Source organism: Salmo salar, chromosome ssa01 (assembly GCF_905237065.1).
Source record: "Salmo salar chromosome ssa01, Ssal_v3.1, whole genome shotgun sequence".
NCBI lineage: Eukaryota > Metazoa > Chordata > Actinopteri > Salmoniformes > Salmonidae > Salmo > Salmo salar.
In genome coordinates this window covers 85926257-85949059 of record NC_059442.1, presented here as the reverse complement: position 1 = coordinate 85949059, position 22803 = coordinate 85926257, and the positions used below count along the sequence as shown (strand labels likewise).

The following is a 22803-nucleotide window of genomic DNA, read 5'->3' as shown; positions in this document are numbered from 1 at the left end:
GAAAGAGGGGAACGTTGGTTAGATTGTTTTGTAAACTGGCAACTGAATGTAGGAAAACTTGCAACTCTAAGTCCATATTGGGTTGTATACAGTCAAACACAGTCAAAAGTTTGGAAACACCTACTTATTCCAGGGTTTCTTGTTATTTACTATTTTCTACATTGTAGACATCAAAACTATTAAATAACACATATGGAACCATGTAGTAAGCAAAAAAGGGTTAAACCAGTCTAAATATATTTTATATTGGATATTCTTCAAAGTAACCCCTTTGCCTTGACGACAGCTTTGCACACTTGGCATTCTCTCAACCAGCTTCATGAGGTAGTCACCTGATATGCATTTCAATTAACAGGTGTCTCTTGTTAAAAGTTAATCTGTGGAATTTAATGCATTTGAGCCAACCAGTTGCGTTTTGACAAGTATGCAGAAGATTGTCTTTTACCAAATAGCTCTAAGTCCATATTATGGCAAGAACAGCTCAAATAAGGGAAGAACGACAGTCCATCAGTACTTTAAGACATGAAGGTCAGTCAATATGGAACATTTCAAGCACTTTGAAAGTTCTCAAGTGCTATGATGAAACAGGCTCTCATGAGGACCGCAACAGGAAAAGAAAACCCAGATTTACCTCTGCTGCAGACGATAAGAGTTACCAGCCTGAGAAATTACAGCCCAAATAAATGCCTCAGAGTTCAAGTAACAGACACATCAACTGTTCAGAGACTGCGTAAATCAGGCCTTCATGGTCAAATTGCTGCAAAGAAATCACTACTAAAGGACACCAATAAGAAGAAAAGACTTGCTTTGGCCAAGAAACATGAGCAATGGACATTAGACCAGTGGAAATGTATCCTTTGGTCTGGAGTCCAAATTGGAGATTTTTGGTCCCAACCGCCGTGTCTTTGTGAGATGCGGTGTTGGTGAACAGATGATCTCCGCATGTGTATTTCCCCACCGTAAAGCATGGAGGAGGTGTTATGGTACTGTGCTGGTGACACTGATTTATTTAGGATTCAAGGCACACTTAACCAGCATGGCTACCACAGCATTCTGCAGCGATACGCCATGCCATCTGGTTTGTGCTTAGTGGGACTATCATTTGTTTTTCAACAGGACAATGACCTAACACACCTCCAGGCTGTGTAAGGGCTATTTTACCAAGAAGGAGTGCTGCATCAGATGACCTGGCCATGACCAAGTTGAGATGGTTTGGGATGAGTCGGACCGCAGAGTGAATGAAAAGTGCTCAGCATATGTGGGAACTACTTCAAGACTGTTGGAAAACCATTCCAGGTGAAGCTGGTTGAGAGAATGTCAAGAGTGTGCAAAGCTGTCATCAAGGAAAAGGGTGGCTACTTTGAAGAATCTCAAAAATAAAATATATTTTGATTTGTTTAACACTTTTGGTTACTACATGATTCCATATGTGTCATTTCATAGTTCTGATGTCTTCACTATTATTCTGCAATGAAGAAAATAGTCAAAATAAAGAAAAACCCTTGAATGAGTAGGTGTTCTAAAAAACTTTTGACCGGTTGTGTATATACACCGAGTATATCAAACATTAGGAACACCTTACTAATATTGAGTTGCACAAAACCCCTCCTCCCCTTTTGCCCTCAATTCGTCAGGGCATGGACTCTACATTGTGTCGAAAACAGTTCACTCCAATGCTTCCCACTGTTGTGTCAAGTTCGCAGGATTTGGCATCGGTCCTCAAAAGGTTCTACAGCTGCACCATCAAGAGCATCCCGACTGGTTGCATCACTTCCTGGTATGGAAACTGCTCGGCCTCCGACCGCAAGGCACTACAGAGGGTAGTGCATACGGGCCAGTACACCACTGGGACCAAGCTTCCTGCCATCCAGGACCTCTACACCAGAGGAAGGCCCTAAAAATTGTTTAAGACTCCAGCCACCCTAGTCATACTGTGCTTTCTGCTACCGCACGACAAGCGGTACCGGAGCGCCAAATCTAGGTCCAAGAGGCTTCTAAACAGCTTCTACCCCCAAGCCATAAGACTCCTGAATCTAATCAAATGGCTACCCAGACTATTTACATTGCCCCCCCTCTTTTTTTTTTTACACCGCTGCTACTCTGTTGTTATCATCTATGCCTAGTCACTTTAATAACTCTACCTACATGTACAAATTACCTCAACTAACCGGTGCCCCCTCACATTGACTCTGTACCAGTACCCCCCTGTATATAGTCTCGCTATTGTTATTTTACTGCTGCTCTTTAATTACATGTTACTTTTATTTATTCTTCGTAAAAAAAAATTTTAACTGCATTGTTGGTTAGGGGCTTGTAAGTAAGCATTTCACTAAGGTCTACACATGTGACTAATAAAAACATTTCGATTTGATTTTGATGTCCTTTGGGTGGTGGACCATTCTTGATACACACAGGAAACCGTTGAGCATGAAAAACCGAGCAACGTTGCAGTTCTTGACACAAACCGGTGTGCCTGGCACCTACTACCAAACCCTGCTAGAAGGCACTTAAATATTTTGTCTAGCCCATTCAACCTCTTAATGGCACAATCTATGTCTCAATTGTCTCAAGGCTTAAAAATGCTTCTTTAACCTGTCTCCTCCCCTTCATCTACACTGATTGAAGTGGGTAAGCGAACAAACCCAATCGAAGGGCTGATCGTTAAGAAGACCAAAGGGTACATGGACTAGCAAGTTTTAGTATTAAATCAAGTGGCCAGTGTGGCTTAGTGCAATTGTCATAATACAATCTTGCAAAATCCTCCAACTTTAATTTCCAAACAATTTGGTTCTTCTTTCCAAACATTATTCAGTTCATAATCAGCATAGCTAGCTAATCAGTCCACGACAAGAACTAATAAGCAGAAAACAAAATGTTCATTTACTGGAAAACTAGAAAATACTGCACCAAAGTCCTCCTACATCAAGTGATTATACTGTGCCGAGTATCAACCAACTCATTTCCATACACCAGACAGCACTATGAAGCCCGCTGAGCCTCTGTTACTACATCCCAAATGGCACCCTATTCCCTATACAGTGCACTACTTTTGACCAGAGCCCTATAAAGGGAATAGGGTGCAATTTGGGATAGAGGTTCTGAGTTGACAGAACCAACAGCAAATTGGTCCCTGGATATTTCAGAACTTTTTTGTAATCTTATTTGGCTGCCACACAAACAAGAGATGGTTCTAGCAACAGAATTGTGTGAGATGAGAAGCCAGGCAGCCAAGACTAAGTGTAAGTCCCAAATGTCACCCTATGTAGTGCACTACTTTTGACCAAAAGTAGTACACTATAAAGAGAAAAGGTTTCATTTGAGATATACCCTTAAAGATAAATAGTGCTTATACATGTCAAACGCCTATGGCCTTCTGAGGGAGCTGTGGATCTAGACAGACGGTCAGACGGGGCCCAAAGCTCAGACACTGACACAGCCATCTTTTCGGCCGATCCACTGGGAGAAGTGTACCCGCTTGCGCATGTGTCTGAGAAAGTGTGACCGATAATCACACAAATGGAGACAAGATGACAGAGCAAGAAAAGGTTCAAATGTCTTACTGTTCACTAGGTTTACACAGTGACTGGCATTCCAGCGCCCAAGACTCATTCTACATTCCAGCATACCCCAGATGCTAGAAAATGAGTACATGATATCATCATCTATCTAGTGGAGAGCCTTTGTTGCTGACCTATGAGTCAGCCAATGCATAAACCGATATGCCAGCGATGGGGATGAGTGAGAGAGCGCATATATCATCTCGCCAAAATTGTGTGAGTCAGAGAAAATGTTGTACGAAGGTTTAGATCCAAAACATTAAACAGAGGAAGGATTGCCAACTGTACCTTGAGAATGTTCTGGGTCTCCCCCCACTTGTTGGTCCACTCCCTGGTCAGTTCTAACACCTGTGGGAGAGCACAGAAGGGTTTACTACAAAGCATGATCAATAAGTTAGCGGCCTAACTTGAATAAACAACTAGAAATAACTGTTGATTTTCTAGTTAATTAAAAAAGCTAAACTTATGCGTCTCCAGTTGTTGAGAGAACAGATCTGTTGTCACAAAACATTGACATACAACTTTTCATATTTGCAGAGAAACACATTCAGTACATTCCACGAGGTACTGGCAGACACTTACAATAAGCTACAGTGAATGCATTCAGCTTTAGAATGTGTATGACGATCCCAGCAGGAATAGAACCCAAGACCTTAGGAGTCACACTGAGAAACATACACAAGTCAACCCAGGAACACTTCCTGTAGGCCTAAAGAGTGAACTCACTTTGACCTCATTCTTGTGAAGTTTCTCCTCCACCTTCAGTGTCTTGGAGAGATCCTGAGGAGAAAGGCGAGCCTGGCGAGAGAGAGGCCATACTGTATGAGCATTGTACTTCAACAAACCCTTACATAATCTCTCTCTCACACACACACATGGTTGCTTTGCTGGAGAGTCACATGTACAGATATTAGCCAAATGCTTTAACATACACACCCACCCTCCCCATCTACCTGGTTGTTCTTCTCCACTAGACCTTTCAGTCTGACAATCTCCTCCTGCAGTTTTCTGATGACTGTAACACTGCTCTCCTCGTTGACTGTGGGCTTGTTGACGATGTTTTTAGCTCGGTTAGCGTAGTGCAGCGTGCTCAGTGTATCACTGTAGTTCACGTCAGCAGGAGAAAGAGCTGGGCGGGAACATTGACAGGAACACATCTCTTACTAAAAATCCCCTGTACAGGAGTTATAGCAAATGATAATCCATGACTGAAACGTAAGACGATCTCAGATTGACTGTCTGGGGCCAAGTTAACAGTAGAAACACCACGAAAATCTGACCATTTTCAATTTAGTAATTTTAATAACTTAATTTCAATAAAAACCTTAAACATACCTGTCCCTGACTTTTCCTAAATATGTGTATTTTAGTAGTAGTAGTAGTAGTAGTAGTACTTTGAGATAAATACAAGAAATACAAAAACTTTTTGCATTTCTATCAGTAAAATAGCCAGGCCTCCACAAGTCACAATAGACCAGTCTAATAAATCCATTTAAATATATCAAAAAGAAATTCATTAATGTTTTGTTTAGGAAGGTCATAGATTTTCTTTAAATTAAGACAATTTTATACCCATCAGACGATTGTCAATTTAATCTTGTCTTTAGGCTACATCTAATGTGTGTGCGAATTTAGTTTCAATATAATTTAGGTGTAGTTTGGGTCATGCATTAGCTGGGCAGGCAACTATTGTCTTACAAGCAGAAAATACATTATCGTCTTATTTTAGTATTTACAGTCTATGCGCTTCTGGATCAATCAATACATTTGTCTGATTACAATTTACATTTGGTGTCCTGAGGTTTCATATATGACATATTTTAAACATAATAAATGCATTAATTTCACTATTCTGGAATATTTACACAGTTGAAATATCAACAGTCAGGAAGGCCATTCTAGTAGCTCTGGAATTCCAGCACGCCGAGTGTTAACCTTCCCTTTCATGTAGAAAAAAGTAATAACCATCATGTATTAAAATGATAGTTGACTAATTCCAGTCCTTTTCAATATTGGATTCATATTTAATATACATCTCCCCCAAAAAATACTAAATTAAATTGTAAAATCCATATAACGTAAATCCGTCGCAAAGAAGGATAACTTTAACTCCTGCCTGTATTTAATCAGCAGCTGTGCTAAACAGTAATACCCAAAGGAATACTAGGAATATTCCCCACCAAATAGGTTACATTACTAGTTCCCCCTTATCAACATGCAAAGGCATCGCTTAACTGCTTGGTGGAGGGAACAAAGAACGTGTTACGCTGTGTAGTGTCAGAGGTAGGACTTAGATCAGTGGTATTCAAACTTTTTCAGTAGGGACACCATTTATTTCACGACCTCAACCCTTAATCTAATGGCAACCTTTAAAATCAGTACATTTCTATTTTTACATCAACAACAAATAACCTTCAATTCATTACATTTTCATCTCATCAAAATCAAGTCATCCAATAATTATATTTACTCAAAATGTTATTTTTCAATGTATTCTTCTCAAAAAGTGTGTATATTGTCCATTATAATAATATGTACTCTTATTTATTTTTTTTAAATATAGGATTGTGACCCCAATTTGAATACCACTGATTAAGATCAACCATACTTGCTATCATGATGGTCTTGGAGTTTCCTCCCAGGCTGTCTTTCAGGAGCCAGGTCAGAACAGAATCTCTGTAGGGGATGAAGAGCGGCTTCTTCCTTTTTCCCTTGTGGGAGCCCCCTCCATCTCCTTCTCCAGCCACACACACAGAGCGAGAGACCAAGAGAGATAGAGAAAAAGCCTGGTCAGAACAGTCTCTGTAGGGGATAAACAGCTGCTTCCTCTTCTTCCAATGGTCTGGGACCGAGAGCCTTCACTTACTTCCTAATGCTCCAATTATATCAGCTAGGAGGACACAGACAGAAAGAGGGGTTAGGACAGAGTCTTTATAGGGGTACAAAGTGCTGCTTTTTCCTCTTGGTAACCCCTCCAACTTCTCCTCCACGTAAAGACAAACACTGAAATAGAAAATTACACAAAAACATCCTCTCCAAAACCAACTACAAAAGCATGTAACAATGTGCCACAAAACTAGGCAGATAGAAATGGAATCATAAGTACATGTAGCTACCACTTGTGCAGCAGACTGATTTAAGAAATGAATCCTTATCCAGAATCTAATTGGTGTTATTAACTTACTGAGTCTAAAATGGAGTAAGTTGTTGTGTCATGGTTGGCATCAGGCATGTGGTGTGGCACGTGCGTGTGTACCATGTCTGTGTCAGGGTTTGTGGCACTGGACATTTGAACGGTAGAATTTTAATTTAAAATGGACATTGAGAAACGTACCGGACCCATATGCATTGGGTGCGTAACCTGATTAGTGCATCCACCAACAGTCGTCAGAAATCGCATTTAGAATATGGTAATTCCGCCTCCCGAGTGGTGCAGCGGTATAAGGCACTGCATTGCAGTGCTTGAGGCACCACTACAGACAGCCAGCCATGACCGGGCGACCCATGAGGCGGTGCACAATCGGCCCAGCGTCATCCTGCTTATGGAAGGGTTTGGCCAGCATGTCCTTGTCCCATCACACTCTAGCAACTCCTTGTGGTGGGCCAGGAGCCTGTAAATGGACTTCGGTCGCCAGTTGTAGTGTTTCCTCCGACACATTGGTACGGCTGGCTTCCGGGTTAAGCAAGTAGTGTGTCAAGCAGCAGTGTGGCTTGGCAGGGTCGTGTTTTGGAGGACCCACGGCTCTCGACCTTCGCCTCTCCCGAGTCCGTACGGGAGTTGAAGCGATAGGACAGGACTGTAACTACCAATTGGATATCACGAAATTGTGGAGAAAAAAGGGGTAAAAAGTACAAACATTTTTTTTAAAATAATTTATCTGATGCAACATACATTTAGCTTAATATGTTGATACACTATTGTTTCTTCACATAAGCTCAGCAATGCGTACAAGGCAGTAGGCTACAGGTGAATCTTCGTTCCATAATGCAATTGTCAAAAGCGGATTCATATGACAGATTCAAATATTGCTGTGTTTATAATATGAAGAAACAATAGTGTATCAACATTTCAAGCCAAACGTTCTGATCTGCTGTAATTTTTTTGTTGACATTTAGAAAGAGGGGAGATCTAATATGCAACAACTAACATAGGTTGCTAATATGACTAGGATTGTGCCTTTGGCTACTGGACAATGAAAGAAGGTTTATATAAAATAATTGCCTTCATGGATATGGTCCGGTTTTGGCTAGGCTACTTTGAAGCAAGACATGCCTCATAACATGTAGTAAAACGTTCAGGTTTCAAAACAATTAAGTATATGTTTTCAAAATGCATACTGCTCATTAGTGGTGTGACGAGCTGATGCCTATGCATTTGCTGTTTGAGATGCTGTAGCAGCAGCTCTTGCGCTGCCTGACAGATTTTCCGCTCAAAGGCTGTGCATTCTGTACCTGTGTGATAAATTAGATCCATAACGAATATACTTCACACGCAAAACAATTTAATTCCACGAAATTATGCAAATTAACCTATAGACTGATAAGCATGAACAGTGATATGCATTTACATCGACTGGAATTTCCATGAATGAATAGGCTAAAAAGCATTATTTTGCAATTCGATTGTTCTCTTCTCCCGGACAATTGACCAGCAGCAATTTTATTTATTGGCTTTTCATTTTTTATGTAATCGGCTAAAAGCTGGCTAACAGAAACCCTGGTGTGTGTACTAAGCATCATTTACCCAGAGCAGAGATGACAATGCCCAGTGTGACCAGGGACTTGTTGATGTTGGCTCCTTCCTTCAGCCTGGCACCGGTGGCGCACGTGGCGTCGGCCCTCTCACTGCCCGCCAAATCTACCAGGTGGATCTTACTCACCATCTCACATGGCAGCTCTGCATCAAAACGAGCCTGGAGATGGGTACATACACTCAGAGCTGTTATCCATGGGAATGGATGAAGGGAGGGAGAGAGAGAAGGATCCAAAGCAAACCATCCATTTAACCTGTTGGGGCTAGGGGGCAGTATTTACACGGCCGGATAAAAAACGTACCGGATTTAATCTGGTTACTACTCCTGCCCAGTAACTAGAATATGCATATAATTATTAGCTCTGGATAGAAAACACTCAAGTTTCTAAAACTGTTTGAATGGTGTCTGAGTATAACAGAACTCATATGGCAGGCCAAAACCTGAGAAGATTCCATGCAGGAAGTGGAAATCTGATTTGTGGAATCACCTTCAACACTTTGCCTATGAAGGGCAAAGGGGAACTAACAATCAATACGGTGCTACTTAACATGTATAGCTGGATGTGGCTCAAAGCAAACATGTTCAATACTAATTTTGGACAAATTTACTCAATAAATGGACTAACTGGCTCTTGAGGGCTGGTCTTCGGTTGCACCCTAAGGCTAGAAAATATAGTATTTACAAAATCAAAAGCGTCAACCACACACACCAGTTGATAAGGTTGTAAGCACGGTTGTGGGTTCAATTCCCTACAGGGATCACACAGTGACACAGAAACATTTATGACTCAATGTACAGTAAGATGCTTTGGATAAAAGTAGCATATATTGTTATATTAATCAAAATAGATGTAGTGAACACTTGGTCACTAACAGTGTGTGTGTACCTGCGTGAAGTTGATGGTGAAGATGGCGTGCGAGCGGCTGCTAACATCGTTCATGCCCGTGCTCGACGTGGTGCGTTTGGCTTTCCCAGCATGCAACAGCTTCTCTATATCCCTGTAGTTCTGAACCAGGTGCTTCGACAGGTCTGAACACACACACACCCCCCCAAGGAGAATCACACTGACACATCACATATACTGACATGCTCAGATCCTGTTAGTCACTATGACCTGTCTGTGTTGGTTAGCATCATGCCTGTCTACGGCCCAGACCAGTAGGAGAATCTCACTGGAGAAAGGAGCCTTGTCAACATAGAAAGGTACCCTTTTCAGACTTACGGAATGTGCCACCTTGAAAGCACCTCGGCTACGACATGTTTGTTTGTCTGTCTAAGGGTAAACTACAGCTTTCTAAATGCCTGCCATGAAACCTCTGGAGATTGCTTCGAAGTGCCACTGAACAGCCATTTTACTTGTCTGTAAAGGAATGCCGCTTCTGAAGTGGGACTAACGTCCATCACCAGAACTGTCAATTAAATAATCTCCAGCTGCGAGCACTCAGACCACTCTCCTAAAAAAGGGATGTTAAAGTTAATTAAATACTGTGACTTACCAAGACATTTAGTAGAAATAAAACATCTAGCTACCATACCATAAAAAATTACACTGCAGTAAAAGCAGCGATGTCTATTGTGGTCAGGGAAACAGACAAAACATTCTATGCCAGAGCAGAATTCTACTGTCTGAAAAAGTACAGATGTTTCTGATGCAGAACTTTTTAAAAATTGTCTTAAAGGTTATCAATTGTTGCTATCGACCCGTCACTGTACCAGCATTCTGTCTGTAAAGGGTAATATAATGAATAGAACGGTCTTGGAAGCTCTAACCCTGGTAATTTGACTGGTAAACTCATGGGTATACTCGCAATGGCTGCAATAATTTCCATGGTATTTTGGAATGTTCTATCAACTGATGCTGGATTGCCATGGTAATTTAGAATGGAATGCATTTTTGTAGTGTCAGCAGAAATTGAAGGGTACACCTTCAGCTTTTACTTCCTATACTCAAAATGGCTGCCAGTCCACCCATTTTGCCATCATTGACTTGACTGGAGATGCCCTCTCTATTCATTGTATTTATATGCTTGTCAACATTATGATTATACCACTGGTCTGTTCTTAATCAATGTGGTAGTATGGTTGTGAGAGAGGAAGTCTTACCCTCCACATACGGCCCATCCTTGGGGTGTTCTCTGACCTTGAGTCCTGACCCGTTCTCTGGGCTCTTCTTAGTCGTGAGAAGATCCTGCACACGCTCATTATAGATCTCCAGGTAACTAACAGAAGAACACATGGAACATTTCACATCACCATCGTCAGACTGCAGAACAATCTACCGCATGCTTCCTTCAGTAGCTACATGCTCTAAAGAGGTTGGCCATGTGATTAAAACTACTTGTCTTCATTCCACTATCAAACCTCAGAGAATTACATCAGTCTGAAGACGTTAGAAAGCTACTCCATTTCCTGTTCCTGATGTCTGTCACACTGACATGGCTGCTTTCACTCAACCATAAGAAAAATATCAACACAACTTTTCACTAGATCCATCCACTGACAAATGGTATTTCAAGCTCATTTTCAGCGCTCAGTTAACGAATTACCCAATTAAACCATGTCAGAAAAACACATTAAAATCCATGATTTTTCTCATCGATTGTTGTACTGACAGAGATTAAAGAGACTAACTTCAGAGCAAATAATATTCACCGCCTGAACAGAGATTCTGTTCATTTGTTAGCGAGAGGAAATGACAGTGAATGTTATTGCTCAGTTGTTTGGAAAACTCGAGTCAACGACCTGCCTACTTTAGTGCTCACAATGATTTCTCTGTGAGCACACAAATGAAAGCTGAAACAACTTCCACCTGAATACATTTTAAAACACCTAGATGATATTTATTGAATTACAATAGTTCTCACAACCCATTTATTCTGACAGTGGCTGGGGAAATGTTTTTATTTAGTCATAAAAGCCAAAATAATTATTACTGACAGGAGAGATGTTAAATTACAGCGTTTCTTTATGCTCATTGGCATACAGACATACAGCATGCACTTTGTACTCCGCAATCATTCACAATGGGCAGAAGTCTATTAAGGCAAAAGTTTGGCTTGCCAGTCAGGTCAGCTACTGTAGCAATTAGCTCAGCTAGTCTATCCTATGAGGATTGGCAGTCAGGTAAGCTAGCACTCCTCTATGGGGTTTGGCAATTAATTCAGCTAGCGGATAGCTAGCTATTGTCCCTCAGACTTCCAGTTGGGGCATCCACCACATATTGTTCTTATCTACACTACTGGCTAAAAGTCTAGCCAGGTAAAAGTCTAGCCAGGTAAAAGTCTAGCCAGGTAAAAGTCTAGCCAGGTAAAAGTCTAGCCAGGTAAAAGTCTAGCCAGGTAAATGCAGCAAAAACCAACAGATGGCCGCACATGGGCCATTCCTCACTTGTCAGGTAATTAGTTACTTGTTAGATAGGAGCTAAATTAATATGCCATCCAGCCAAGACCGTTGGACCACAGTGTCTGCCAGACGTATTTAAACTGCTACTGGTCCCCCAGAGGAAATCTGTACCTTGTAGCCATCTCGTGTCGCCATAAAATGTTCCGTGACAGCATCCTGGTTGTTGTTTGTTGCTCAGCAGTGCTGACTCTTACCTGACCTCTGTGCGGAATGAGGCCCCATCCCCCTGGCTCTTCTCTGATATCTGACAGAACAGGCCTTCACAGATCCGTGGAATCAGACCTATATCTCCCTGCAACAGTAGAAAGTATGACAGAGGACTTACATTTATATTTGCTAAACATACTGTAATAATATAATAATACCCTTCAGAATTATTTACATTTATTATAAATAAATGAAAACTGTATTTGATTAACCTTAGTACTATCCCTGTTCACCATTAGAGGCTATGTGTGGTAAAACATTTCCTATATTCCATCTCCTCTTCTGTCCACACACTGACTCATCCATTCAGGCAACTGCTTTAACAGCCTACAAATACCAACTAGCCAGCCAGCCAGGGCATCTAATGTGGAGTTAGCGTTACTGAGGCGTAACAGCACGTCGGTCCACTCTGATTTGTGATGTCCTGTCCTTGTTTCTAATTAGCACACACAGCAGATAGTGAATATTGTTATTAACAGCCCTGTATGATTATCCTACATGTTGACAGCAGCTCTGTATGGTGCTGTTGACCTTGTATAAAAGTATCCTGGTGGTTAGACAAGCAGAAAACTCATTAGCCTCAGACAGTCTGACTTTTGTGTACTGAGTGTTTCCTGTGCTGTGCAAGGAGAAGAGAGATATGGAGAGCGACAGTAAATGGACGGGACTCAGACGGCTCCACTCATCACATTTTCTGATTAGTGGAGAGAAACAAATAAAATGTTATGTCACATGCGCCGAATTCAACAGGTGTAGCCCTTAGTGACATGCTTACTTACAAGCCCTTAACCAACAATGCCTTAAGAGAGAAAAGTAACAAATAATTAAACATCAGCAGTAAAATAACAATAGTGAGGCTTAATACAAGGGGTACCAGTACAGAGTCAATGTGCGGGGGCACCGGTTAGTCGAAGTAATATGTACATTTAGGTAGAGTTAAAGTAAATAAACAGAGTAGGAGCAGCATAAAAGAGGGGTCTGGGTAGCCCTTTGATTAGCTGTTCAGGAGTCTTATGGCGTCGGGTAGAAGCTGTTCAGAAGCCTCTTGGACCTAGACGTGGCGCTCCGGTACCGCTTGCCATGCAGTAGCAGAGAGAACAGTCCATGACAAGGGTGGCTGGAGTCTGACAATTTTTAAGGCCTTCCTCGGACACAGCCTGGTACAGAGGTCCTGGATGCCAGGAAGCTTGGCCCAAGTAAGATACTGAGCCGTACGTACTACCCTCTGTAGTGTCTTGCGGTCAGAGGCCATACCAGGCAGTGATGCAACCGGTCAGGATGCTCTCGATGGTGCAGCTGTAAAACCTTTTGAGGATCTGGGGGCCCATGCCAAATCTTTTCAGTCTCCTGAGGGGGAATATGCTTTGCCGTGCCCTCTTCACAACTGTCTTTGTGTGCTTGGACCATGATAGTTTGTTGGTGATGTGGACACCAAGGAACTTGAAGCTCTCAACCTGCTCCACTACAGCCACGTCGATGAGAATGGGGACGTGCTCGGTCCTCCTTTTCCTGTAGTCCACAATCATCTCCTTTGTCTTGACCACGTTGAGGGAGAGGTGGTTGTCCTGGCACCACACAGCCAGGTCTCTGACCTCCTCCCTATAGGCTGTCTCATCGTTGTTGGCCATCAGGCCTACCACTGTTGTGTCATCGGAAAACTTGATGATGGTGTTGGAGTCGTGCCTGGCCATGCAGTCATGAGTGAACAGGGAGTACACGAGGGCACTGAGCACACACCCGAGGGGCCCCCGTGTTGAGGATCAGCGTGGCGTATGTGTTGCTGCCTACTCGTTCCACCTGGGGGCGGCCTGTTAGGAAGTCCAGGATCAAGTTGCAGAGAGATTTAAAAAATGGATAGAAATGGTTCATTCAGGAAGAAAATAAGGGTTTCTTACAGAATTCACTGAATTGAAATGGAATAATTGAAGGCAACACTACAGGATACATAGAACTGCATATTATTCAATAGGATCTCTGTGGCACAAACACTAACTCAAACAGCTCTGTGACCGGAGTGAATCAACAATAGTGCATATTATCATGGCGTCTCAAAAGTGACTTACTGGGCTTCCCATCATGGTATGAGACTTCCCTGATCCCGTCTGTCCATAGGCGAACACACAGGCGTTATAACCATCAAACGCTGCCTCCAGGACATCACAGCCCAAGTCTTTAAACACCTGCAATGACACAGAGAAACATCACAGTGCAAGTCTTTAAACACCTGAAACTATATGCGCTGACCAACTAGCAAGTGTCTTGACTGACATATTCAACCTCTCCCTGTCGGAGTCTGTAATAACAAAATGTTTCAAGCAGACCACCATAGTCCCTGTGCCCAAGAACACTAAGGTAACCTGCCTACAGTGGCTTGCGAAAGTATTCACCCCCCCCCCCCCCTTGGCATTTTTCTTATTTTGTTGCCTTACAACCTGGAATTAAAATAGATTTTTGGGGGGTTTGTATCATTTGATTTACACAACATGCCTACCACTTTGAAGATGCAAATGAAAACTTGAGCGTGCATAACTATTCACCCCCCCCCTGTTATTTAGTGTCCATCATTCCTTCAATTCTGACCAGTTTCCCAATCTCTGCCGATGAAAAACATCCCCACAGCATTAGACCGACTAGCCATACCGATTAATTAGGGCCAATTTCACATTTTCATAACAATCAGTAATCGGCATTTTTGGATGCCGATTATATTGCATTCCATGAGGAAACTGACAGGCTGACCACCCGTTACGCGAGTGCAGCAAGGAGCCAAGGTAAGTTGCTAGCTAGCATTACACTTTTTTATTTTTTTTTTTTTTAAATCAAATCTTAACATAATCACTAGTTAACCTAGTAATATCATAAACCATGTGCAGTTAACTAGCTTGTCCTATGTTGCATATAGTCAATGCGGTGCCTGTTAATTTATCATCGAATCACAGCCTACTTCACCAAACGGGTGATGTTTTTAAAAAAAGCGCAATCGTTGCACGAATGTACCTAACCATAAACAATGGTTTCCTTAAAATCAATACACAGAAGTATATTTTTTTTAAACCTGCATATTTAGTTTAAAGAAATTCATGTTAGCAGGCAATATTAACTAGGGAAATTGTGTCACTTCTTTCGCGTTCATTGCATGCAGAGTCAGGGTATATGCAACGGTTTGGGCCGCCTGGCTCGTTGCGAACTAATTTGCCAGAATTTTACATAATTATGACATAACATTGAAGGTTGTGCAATGCAACAGCAATATTTAGACTTAGGGTTGCCAACCGTTCGAAAAAATATGGAACGGTTCCGTATTTCACTGAAAAAATAAACGTTTTGCTTTCAAAATGATAGTTTCCGGATTTGACCATATTAATAACCAAAGGCTCGTAATTTCTGTGTTAATTATAATTAAGTCTATGATTTGATATTTGATAGAGCAGTGACTGAGCAGTGGCAGGCAGCAGCATGCTCGTAAGCATTCATTCAAACTTTACTACGTTTGCCAACAGCTCTTAGCAATGGTTGATTCACACGCTGTTCATGACTTCAAGCCTATCAACTCCTGAGATTAGGCTGGCAATGCTAGTGCCTATTAGAAGATCCAATAGGCAAAAGTATATAAAATACAAATGGTATAGAGAGAAATAGTCGACGCGTCATAATTCCTATAATAACTACAACCTAAAACTTCTTAACTGGGAATATTGAAGAACTGGGAATATTGAACCACCAGCTTTCATGTTCTGAGGAAGGAACTTAAACGTTAGCTTATTGACAAATGTTAGCTTATTTACATGGCACATACTGCACTTACCTTCTCCAACACTGTTTTTCCATTATTTAAACCAAATTGAGCATGTTTCATTATTTATTTGAGACCAAAGAGATTTTATTTATTATATTAAGTTAAAACAAAAGTAAACAACAATACTGAATGAACAATGAGAACCATTGTTCATTCAGTATTGTTGTAATTGTCATTATTACAAATATCTATATTTTTTTCATTAATTGCCCAATTAAATCGGTATCGGGTTTTTTGGTCCTCCAATAATCGCTATCGGCTTTGAAAAATCGGAATCGGTTTACCTCTACACAGCATGATGCTGCCACCACCATGCTTATGGTATGGTGTCCTCGGGGTGATGAGGTGTCGGGTTTGCGCCAGAAATAGCGTTTTCCTTGATGGCCAAAAAGCTCAATATTTGTTTCATCTGAGCAGAGTACCTTCTTCCATATGTTTGAAAAGTCTCCCACATGCCGAAGACCAAACATGTTTGCTTATTTTTTTTCTTTAAGCAATGGCTTTTTCTGGCCACTCTTCTGTAAAGCCTAACTCTGTGGAGTGTACGGCTTAAAGTGGTCCTATGGACAGATACTCCAATGTCCGATGTGGAGCTTTGCAGCTCCTTCAGAGTCAGCTTTGGTCTCTTTGTTGCCTCTCCAATTAATGCCCTCCTTGCCTGGTCCGTGAGTTTTGGTGGGTAGCCCTCTCTTGGCAGGTTTGTTGTAGTGCCATATTATTTCCATTTTTAAATAATGGATTTAAATGGTGCTCCATGGGATGTTCAAAGTTTCAGATATTTTTTTTGAACCCAACCCTGATCTGTACTTCTCCACAACTTTGTCCCTGACCTGTTTGGAGAGCTCCTTGGTTTTATATTGCCACTTGCTTGGTTGTGCCCCTTGCAGTCTCTGGGGCCTTTCAGAACAGGTGTGTATATTAGAGGTCGACCGATTAATCGGAATGGGCGATTAATTTGGGCCGATTTCAAGTTTTCATAATCTGTATTTTTGGACACTGATTGTGGCCATTATTTATTTACACCTTTATTTAACTAGGCAAGTCAGTTAAGAACACATTCTCAATGATTTTCAATGACGGCCTAGGAACGGTGAGTTAACTGCCTTGTTCAGGGGCAGAACGACAGATTTTTACCTTGTCAGCTCGGGGATTTGTTTTTGCAACCTTCCGGTTACTAGTCCAACGCTCTAACCACCTGCCTTACATTGCACTCCACGAGGAGCCTGCGTGGCAGGCTGACTACCTGTTACGCGAGGGCAGCAAGAAGCCAAGGTAAGTTGCTAGCTAGCATTAAATGTATCTTATAAAAAACAGACTACACATGGTTGATGATATTACTAGTTTATCGAGCTTGTCCTGCATTGCATATAATCGATGCGGTGCCTGTTCATTTCTCGTCGAATCACAGCCTACTTCGCCAAACGGGTGAGGATTTAACAAGCACATTCGCGAAAAAAAAAGCGCTGTCGTTGCACCAATGTGTACCTAACCATAAACAATGCCTTTCTTTAAAATCAAAACACAAGTATATATTTTTAAACCTGCATATTTAGTTAATATTGCCTGCTAACATGAATTTCTTATAACTAGGGAAATTGTGTCACTTCTCTAGCGTTCCGTGCAAGCAGTCAGGGTATATGCAGCAGTTTGGGCCGCCTGGCTCGTTGCGAACTGTGTGAAGACCATTTCTTCCTAACAAAGACCGTAATTAATTTGCCAGAATTGTACATAATTATGACATAACATTGAATGTTGTACAATGTAACAGCAATATTTAGACTTAGGGATGCCATCCGTTAGATAAAAAGATAGTTTCCGGATACGATCATATTAATGACCTAAGGCTCGTATTTCTGTGTGTTATGTTATAATTAAGTCTATGATTTGATAATAGAGCAGTCTGACTGAGCGATGGTAGGCAGCAGCAGGCTTGTAAGCATTCATTCAAACAGCACTTTCCTGCGTTTGCCAGCAGTTCTTCAAGCATTGAGCTGTTTATGACTTCAAGCCTATCAACTCCCGAGATTAGGCTGGTGTAACCGATGTGAAATGGCTAGCTAGTTAGCGGGGTGCGCGCTAATAGCGTCACTCACCCTGAGACTTGGAGTAGTTGTTCCCCTTGCTCTGCAAGGGATGTGGCTTTTGTGGAGCAATGGCTAACGATGCTTTGAGGGTGGCTGTTGTCGACGTGTTCCTGGTTCGAGCCCAGGTAGGGGCGAGGAGAGGGACGGAAGCTATACTGTTACACTGGCAATACTAAAGTGCCTATAAGAACATCCAATAGTCAAAGGTATATGAAATACAAATGGTATAGAGAGAAATAGTCCTATAATAACTACAACCTAAAACTTCTTAACTGGGAATATTGAAGACTCATGTTAAAAGGAACCACCAGCTTTCATATGTTCTCATGTTCTGAGCAAGGAACTTAAACGTTAGCTTTCTTACATGGCACATATTGCACTTTTACTTTCTTCTCCAACACTTTGTTTTTGCATTATTTCAACCAAATTGAACATGTTTCACTATTTATTTGAGGCTAAATGGATTTTATCCATGTATTATTTTAAATTAAAATAAGTGTTCATTCAGTATTGTTGTAATTGTCATTATTACAAATAAATAAATAATTCGGCCGATTAAATCGGTATCGGGCTTTTTTCGGGTCCTCCAATAATCGGTATCGGCGTTGAAAAACCATAATCGGTCGACCTCTAGTGTATATATATATACACTGAGATCATGAGACAGATTGCACACAGGTGGACTTTATTTAACTAATTATGTGACTTCTGAAGGGAATTAGTTGCACCAGATGTTATTTAGTGGCTTCATAGTAAAGGGGGTGAATACATGTACATGCACCCCTTTTCCATTTTTTTAAACAAATCATTTTTTTCATTTCACCAATTGACTATTTTGTGTATGTCAATTACATGAAATCCAAATAAAATCAATTTAAATATAAGTTGTAATGCAACAAAATAGGAAAAACACCGACCTGTAGCACTCACATCTGTAGCCATGAAGTGGTTTGAAAGGCGGCTCATATCAACACCATTGTCCCAGAAACACTAGACCCGCTACAATTTGCATACCATCCTAACAGATGATTCAATCTCTATTGCACTCCACACTGCCCTTTCACACCTGGACAAAAGGAAGACCTATTTGAGAACGCTATTCATTGACTACAGCTCAGCGTTCAACACCATAGAGCCCTCAAAGCTCATCACTAAGCTAAGGACCCTGGGACTAAACACCTCCCTCTGCAACTGGATCCTGGACTTCCTGATGGGCCACCTCCAGGCTGTAAGATTAGGTAACACATCCGCCACGCTGATCCTCAATCAATCAAATGTATTTTTAACCTGTTAGGGCTAGGGGGCAGTATTGACACGGCCGGATAAAAAAACGTACCCGATTTAATCTGGTTACTACTCCTGCCCAGTAACTAGAATATGCATATAATTATTGGCTTTGGATAGAAAACACCCTAAAGTTTCTAAAACTGTTTGAATGGTGTCTGTGAGTATAACAGAACTCATATGGCAGGCCAAAACCTGAGAAGATTCCATGCAGGAAGTGGCCTGTCTGACAAGTTGTGTTTCATCTTGGCTCTTTTTATTGAAGATCTTTGCTCTAACGTGACACTTCCTACAGCTCCCATAGGCTCTCAGAGCCCGGGAAAAAGCTGAACGATATCGAGGCAGCCTCTGGCTGAAACACATTATCGCTTTTGGCAAGTGGCCGATCAGAGTACTATGGGCTTAGGCGCGTGCCCGAGTCGACCCCATGCTTTATTTTCTTTCGTCTGTTTACCTAAACGCAGATTCCCGGTCGGAATATTATCGCTTTTTTATGAGAAAATGGCATAAAAATTGATTTTAAACAGCGGTTGACATGCTTCGAAGTACGGTAATGGAATATTTAGACATTTTGTCACGAATTGCGCCATGCTCGTCACCCTTATTTACCCTTTCGGATAGTGTCTTGAACGCACGAACAAAACGCCGCTGTTTGGATATAACTATGGATTATTTTGAACCAAACCAACATTTGTTATTGAAGTAGAAGTCCTGGGAGTGCATTCTGACGAAGACAGCCAAGGTAATAACATTTTTCTTATAGTAAATCTAACTTTGGTGAGTGCTAAACTTGCTGGGTGTCTAAATAGCCCGGCATCACAGGGCTATCTACTGAGAATATTTCAAAATGTGCTTTCACCGAAAAGCTATTTTAAAATCGGACATATCGAGTGCATAGAGGAGTTCTGTATCTATAATTCTTATGCTTTTTGTGAACGTTTATCGTGAGTAATTTAGTAAATTCACCGGCAGTGTTCGGTGGGAATGCTAGTCACATGCTAATGTAAAAAGCTGGTTTTTGATATAAATATGAACTTGATTGAACAAAACATGCATGTATTGTATAACATAATGTCCTAGGGTTGTCATCTGATGAAGATCATCAAAGGTTAGTGCTGCATTTAGCTGTGGTTGTTTTTTGTGACATTATATGCTAGCTTGAAAAATGGGTGTCTGATTATTTCTGGCTGGGTACTCTGCTGACATAATCTAATGTTTTGCTTTCGTTGTAAAGCCTTTTTGAAATCGGACAGTGTGGTTAGATTAACGAGAGTTGTCTTTAAAATGGTGTAAAATAGTCATATGTTTGAAAAATTGAAGTTTTTGCATTTGAGGTTTTTGAATAACGCGCCACGGGATTACACTGGCTGTTACGTAGGTGGGACGATTTGGTGCCACCTACCCTAGAGAGGATAAAGCCCTTCTTACATCAGCTGATGTCACAAAGTGCTGTACAGAAACCCAGCCTAAAACCCCAAACAGCAAGCAATGCAGGTGTAGAAGCACAGTGGCTAGGAAAAACTCCCTAGAAAGGCCAGAATCTAGAAAGAAACCTAGAGAGGAACCAGGCACCGGGGCCCCCTCGGGGATGCGTGCTCAGTTCCCTCCTGTACGCCCTGTTCACTCATGACTGCATGGCCTGGCACGACTCCAACACCATCATCAAGTTTGCCAATGACACAACAGGGGTAGACCTGATCACCGACGAGACAGCCTATAGGGAGGAGGTCAGAGACCTGGCCGTGTGGTGCCAGGACAACAACCTCTCCCTCATCGTGATCAAGTCAAAGGAGATGATTGTGGACTACAGGAAAAGGAGGACCAAGTACGCCCCCATTTTCATCGATTGGGCTGTAGTGGAGCTTCAAGTTCCTTGGTGTCCACATCAACAAAATAACATGGTCCAAGCACACCAAGACAATCATGATGAGGGCACTGTTACGTACTAGTTCTCAGAGTAAAAACTCAACTGACACTGAAAGCTTAACCAAGTTTATCCTTCCCAGAGGAGCAATACAGCTGCATTAGACAAAGACATTGTTCACACAAGGACTGATATTTAACCCGTTCTCCTAGGCCGAGTCTCCTCCTACACATCTGAACAAACATTGTGTCTTTACTGCTAGGCAGGACAAAGTAATACGGCCATAAACTTATTTCTCCCTTAATGTGACCTGACCTCGACCCCCCTTCATCACTAATCCATGGCTCTCTCCCCTTATCAATGCCTGCCACATGTGATTGCTTCCCTGCACTCAATATTTCAATAGCATACCTGATATAATGTAAACGGTATACATTACCCTCTCTCCCTAAGTGACATGAATAAGTATATTCCATATTCTCAGAACCCAACAGCACGACAAAACCTATTCCCCTTCAGGAGACTGAAAAGATTTTGCATGGGTCCTCAAAGGGTTCTACAGCTGCACCATCGAGAGCATCCTGAATAGTTGCATTACTGCCTGGTATGACAACTGCTCAGCCTCCAACCGCAAGGCACTACAGTGGGTAGTGCGTACGGCCCAGTACATCACTGGAGCCAAGCTTCCTGCCATACAGGACCTCTATACCAGGCGGTGTCCGAGGAAGGCCCTAAAAATTGTCCAACTCCAGCCACCCTAGTCATAGACTGTTCTCTCTGCTACCGGATGGCAAGCAGTACTGGAGTGCCAAGTCTTGGTCCAAGAGGCTTCTGAACGGCTAAACAAGCCACAAGACTCCTGAACATCTAATCAAATGGCTACCCAGACTATTTGCACTGTCTCCCCCCCTCTCTTTTACACCACTGCTGCTCTCTTATCATCTATGCATAGTCACTTTAATAACTACATATACATATTACCTCAACTAACCGGTGCCCCTGCACATTGACTCTGTACCGGTACCCCCCTGTATATAGCCTCACTATTGTTATTTGACTGCTGCTCTTTAATTATTTTATCATTTTTTTTAAGGCATTTTTTTTCCGGCATTTTTTTTTTAACAGCATTGTTGGTTAAGGGCTTGTAAGTAAGCATTTCACTGTAAGGTCTACAGCCGTTTTATTCAGCGCATGTGACAAATAACATTTGATTTTTATTTGGTTTTAGGTACAGAGTATGCAATGGTTGGGGACAGGTTCACAAGAGTTGGTCTTACTTCAACATGTATAGTATTATATACAGCCTCAGACAGTGCATGGTGTACAAAATACTGGAATCTTAGTAGACAGTGGTGAGAGAGGAGCATAGGAGGTGTCCTATATGTAATTATATGGGGTGCAACAGTGATGGGGGTGGTTGAAGAGGGCCCTGGGGGTGAGAGTAAGAGGTGAAATAGGGGTTAAGCCTGAAGCATGTGTGAAAACAGGGTGAATTCAGTCAGTATCTGAGGGTTCTGCTCTAGAGTACAAAGAGTTTGAAGAACATCACTGCAGGACTCAAGTCTGGAGCTGAAGATAAGAGATGCACAGCCTCTCCTCCATGTAGAAAAGAGAACACACACACCATAGAGTATAGCTGATCAAGTTGTAACCAACAGCTTACCACTTGGCTTGAGAGTGGCTGCAGGTTTATAGGTGTGTTTGTGTTCTATACCTTCTCCTGAGGCACAAAGTTGGGGCTTCCGACATCTGTAGAATCGTAGGAGAAATCATAGGAGAATGACTGTCTGCCTCTGTCCTTCAGCCCAGTGCCAGGGGTGCCTTTGGAAAGGTGCTACAAGCATAATAGCTTAGA

At 41.8% G+C, this 22803-nt stretch overlaps 1 protein-coding gene across 3 annotated transcripts in view; it reads right to left on the bottom strand.

Moving 5' to 3' along the window:
* The window catches only part of LOC106611567 (uncharacterized), a 74722-nt gene that overhangs the window by 49207 nt on the left and 2712 nt on the right, over window positions 1–22803 (bottom strand). For all 3 annotated transcript variants that reach the window (XM_045723609.1, XM_045723612.1, XM_045723611.1), the window contains 10 exons: window positions 22663–22782; window positions 13984–14100; window positions 11908–12005; window positions 10415–10530; window positions 9198–9340; window positions 8302–8470; window positions 6166–6291; window positions 4511–4686; window positions 4284–4355; window positions 3846–3905 (listed from right to left, as the gene is read on the bottom strand). In XM_045723609.1, coding sequence (XP_045579565.1) covers window positions 3846–3905; window positions 4284–4355; window positions 4511–4686; window positions 6166–6291; window positions 8302–8470; window positions 9198–9340; window positions 10415–10530; window positions 11908–12005; window positions 13984–14100; window positions 22663–22782 — 1197 coding nt within the window. The remainder of the gene's footprint in view (window positions 1–3845; window positions 3906–4283; window positions 4356–4510; window positions 4687–6165; window positions 6292–8301; window positions 8471–9197; window positions 9341–10414; window positions 10531–11907; window positions 12006–13983; window positions 14101–22662; window positions 22783–22803) is intronic.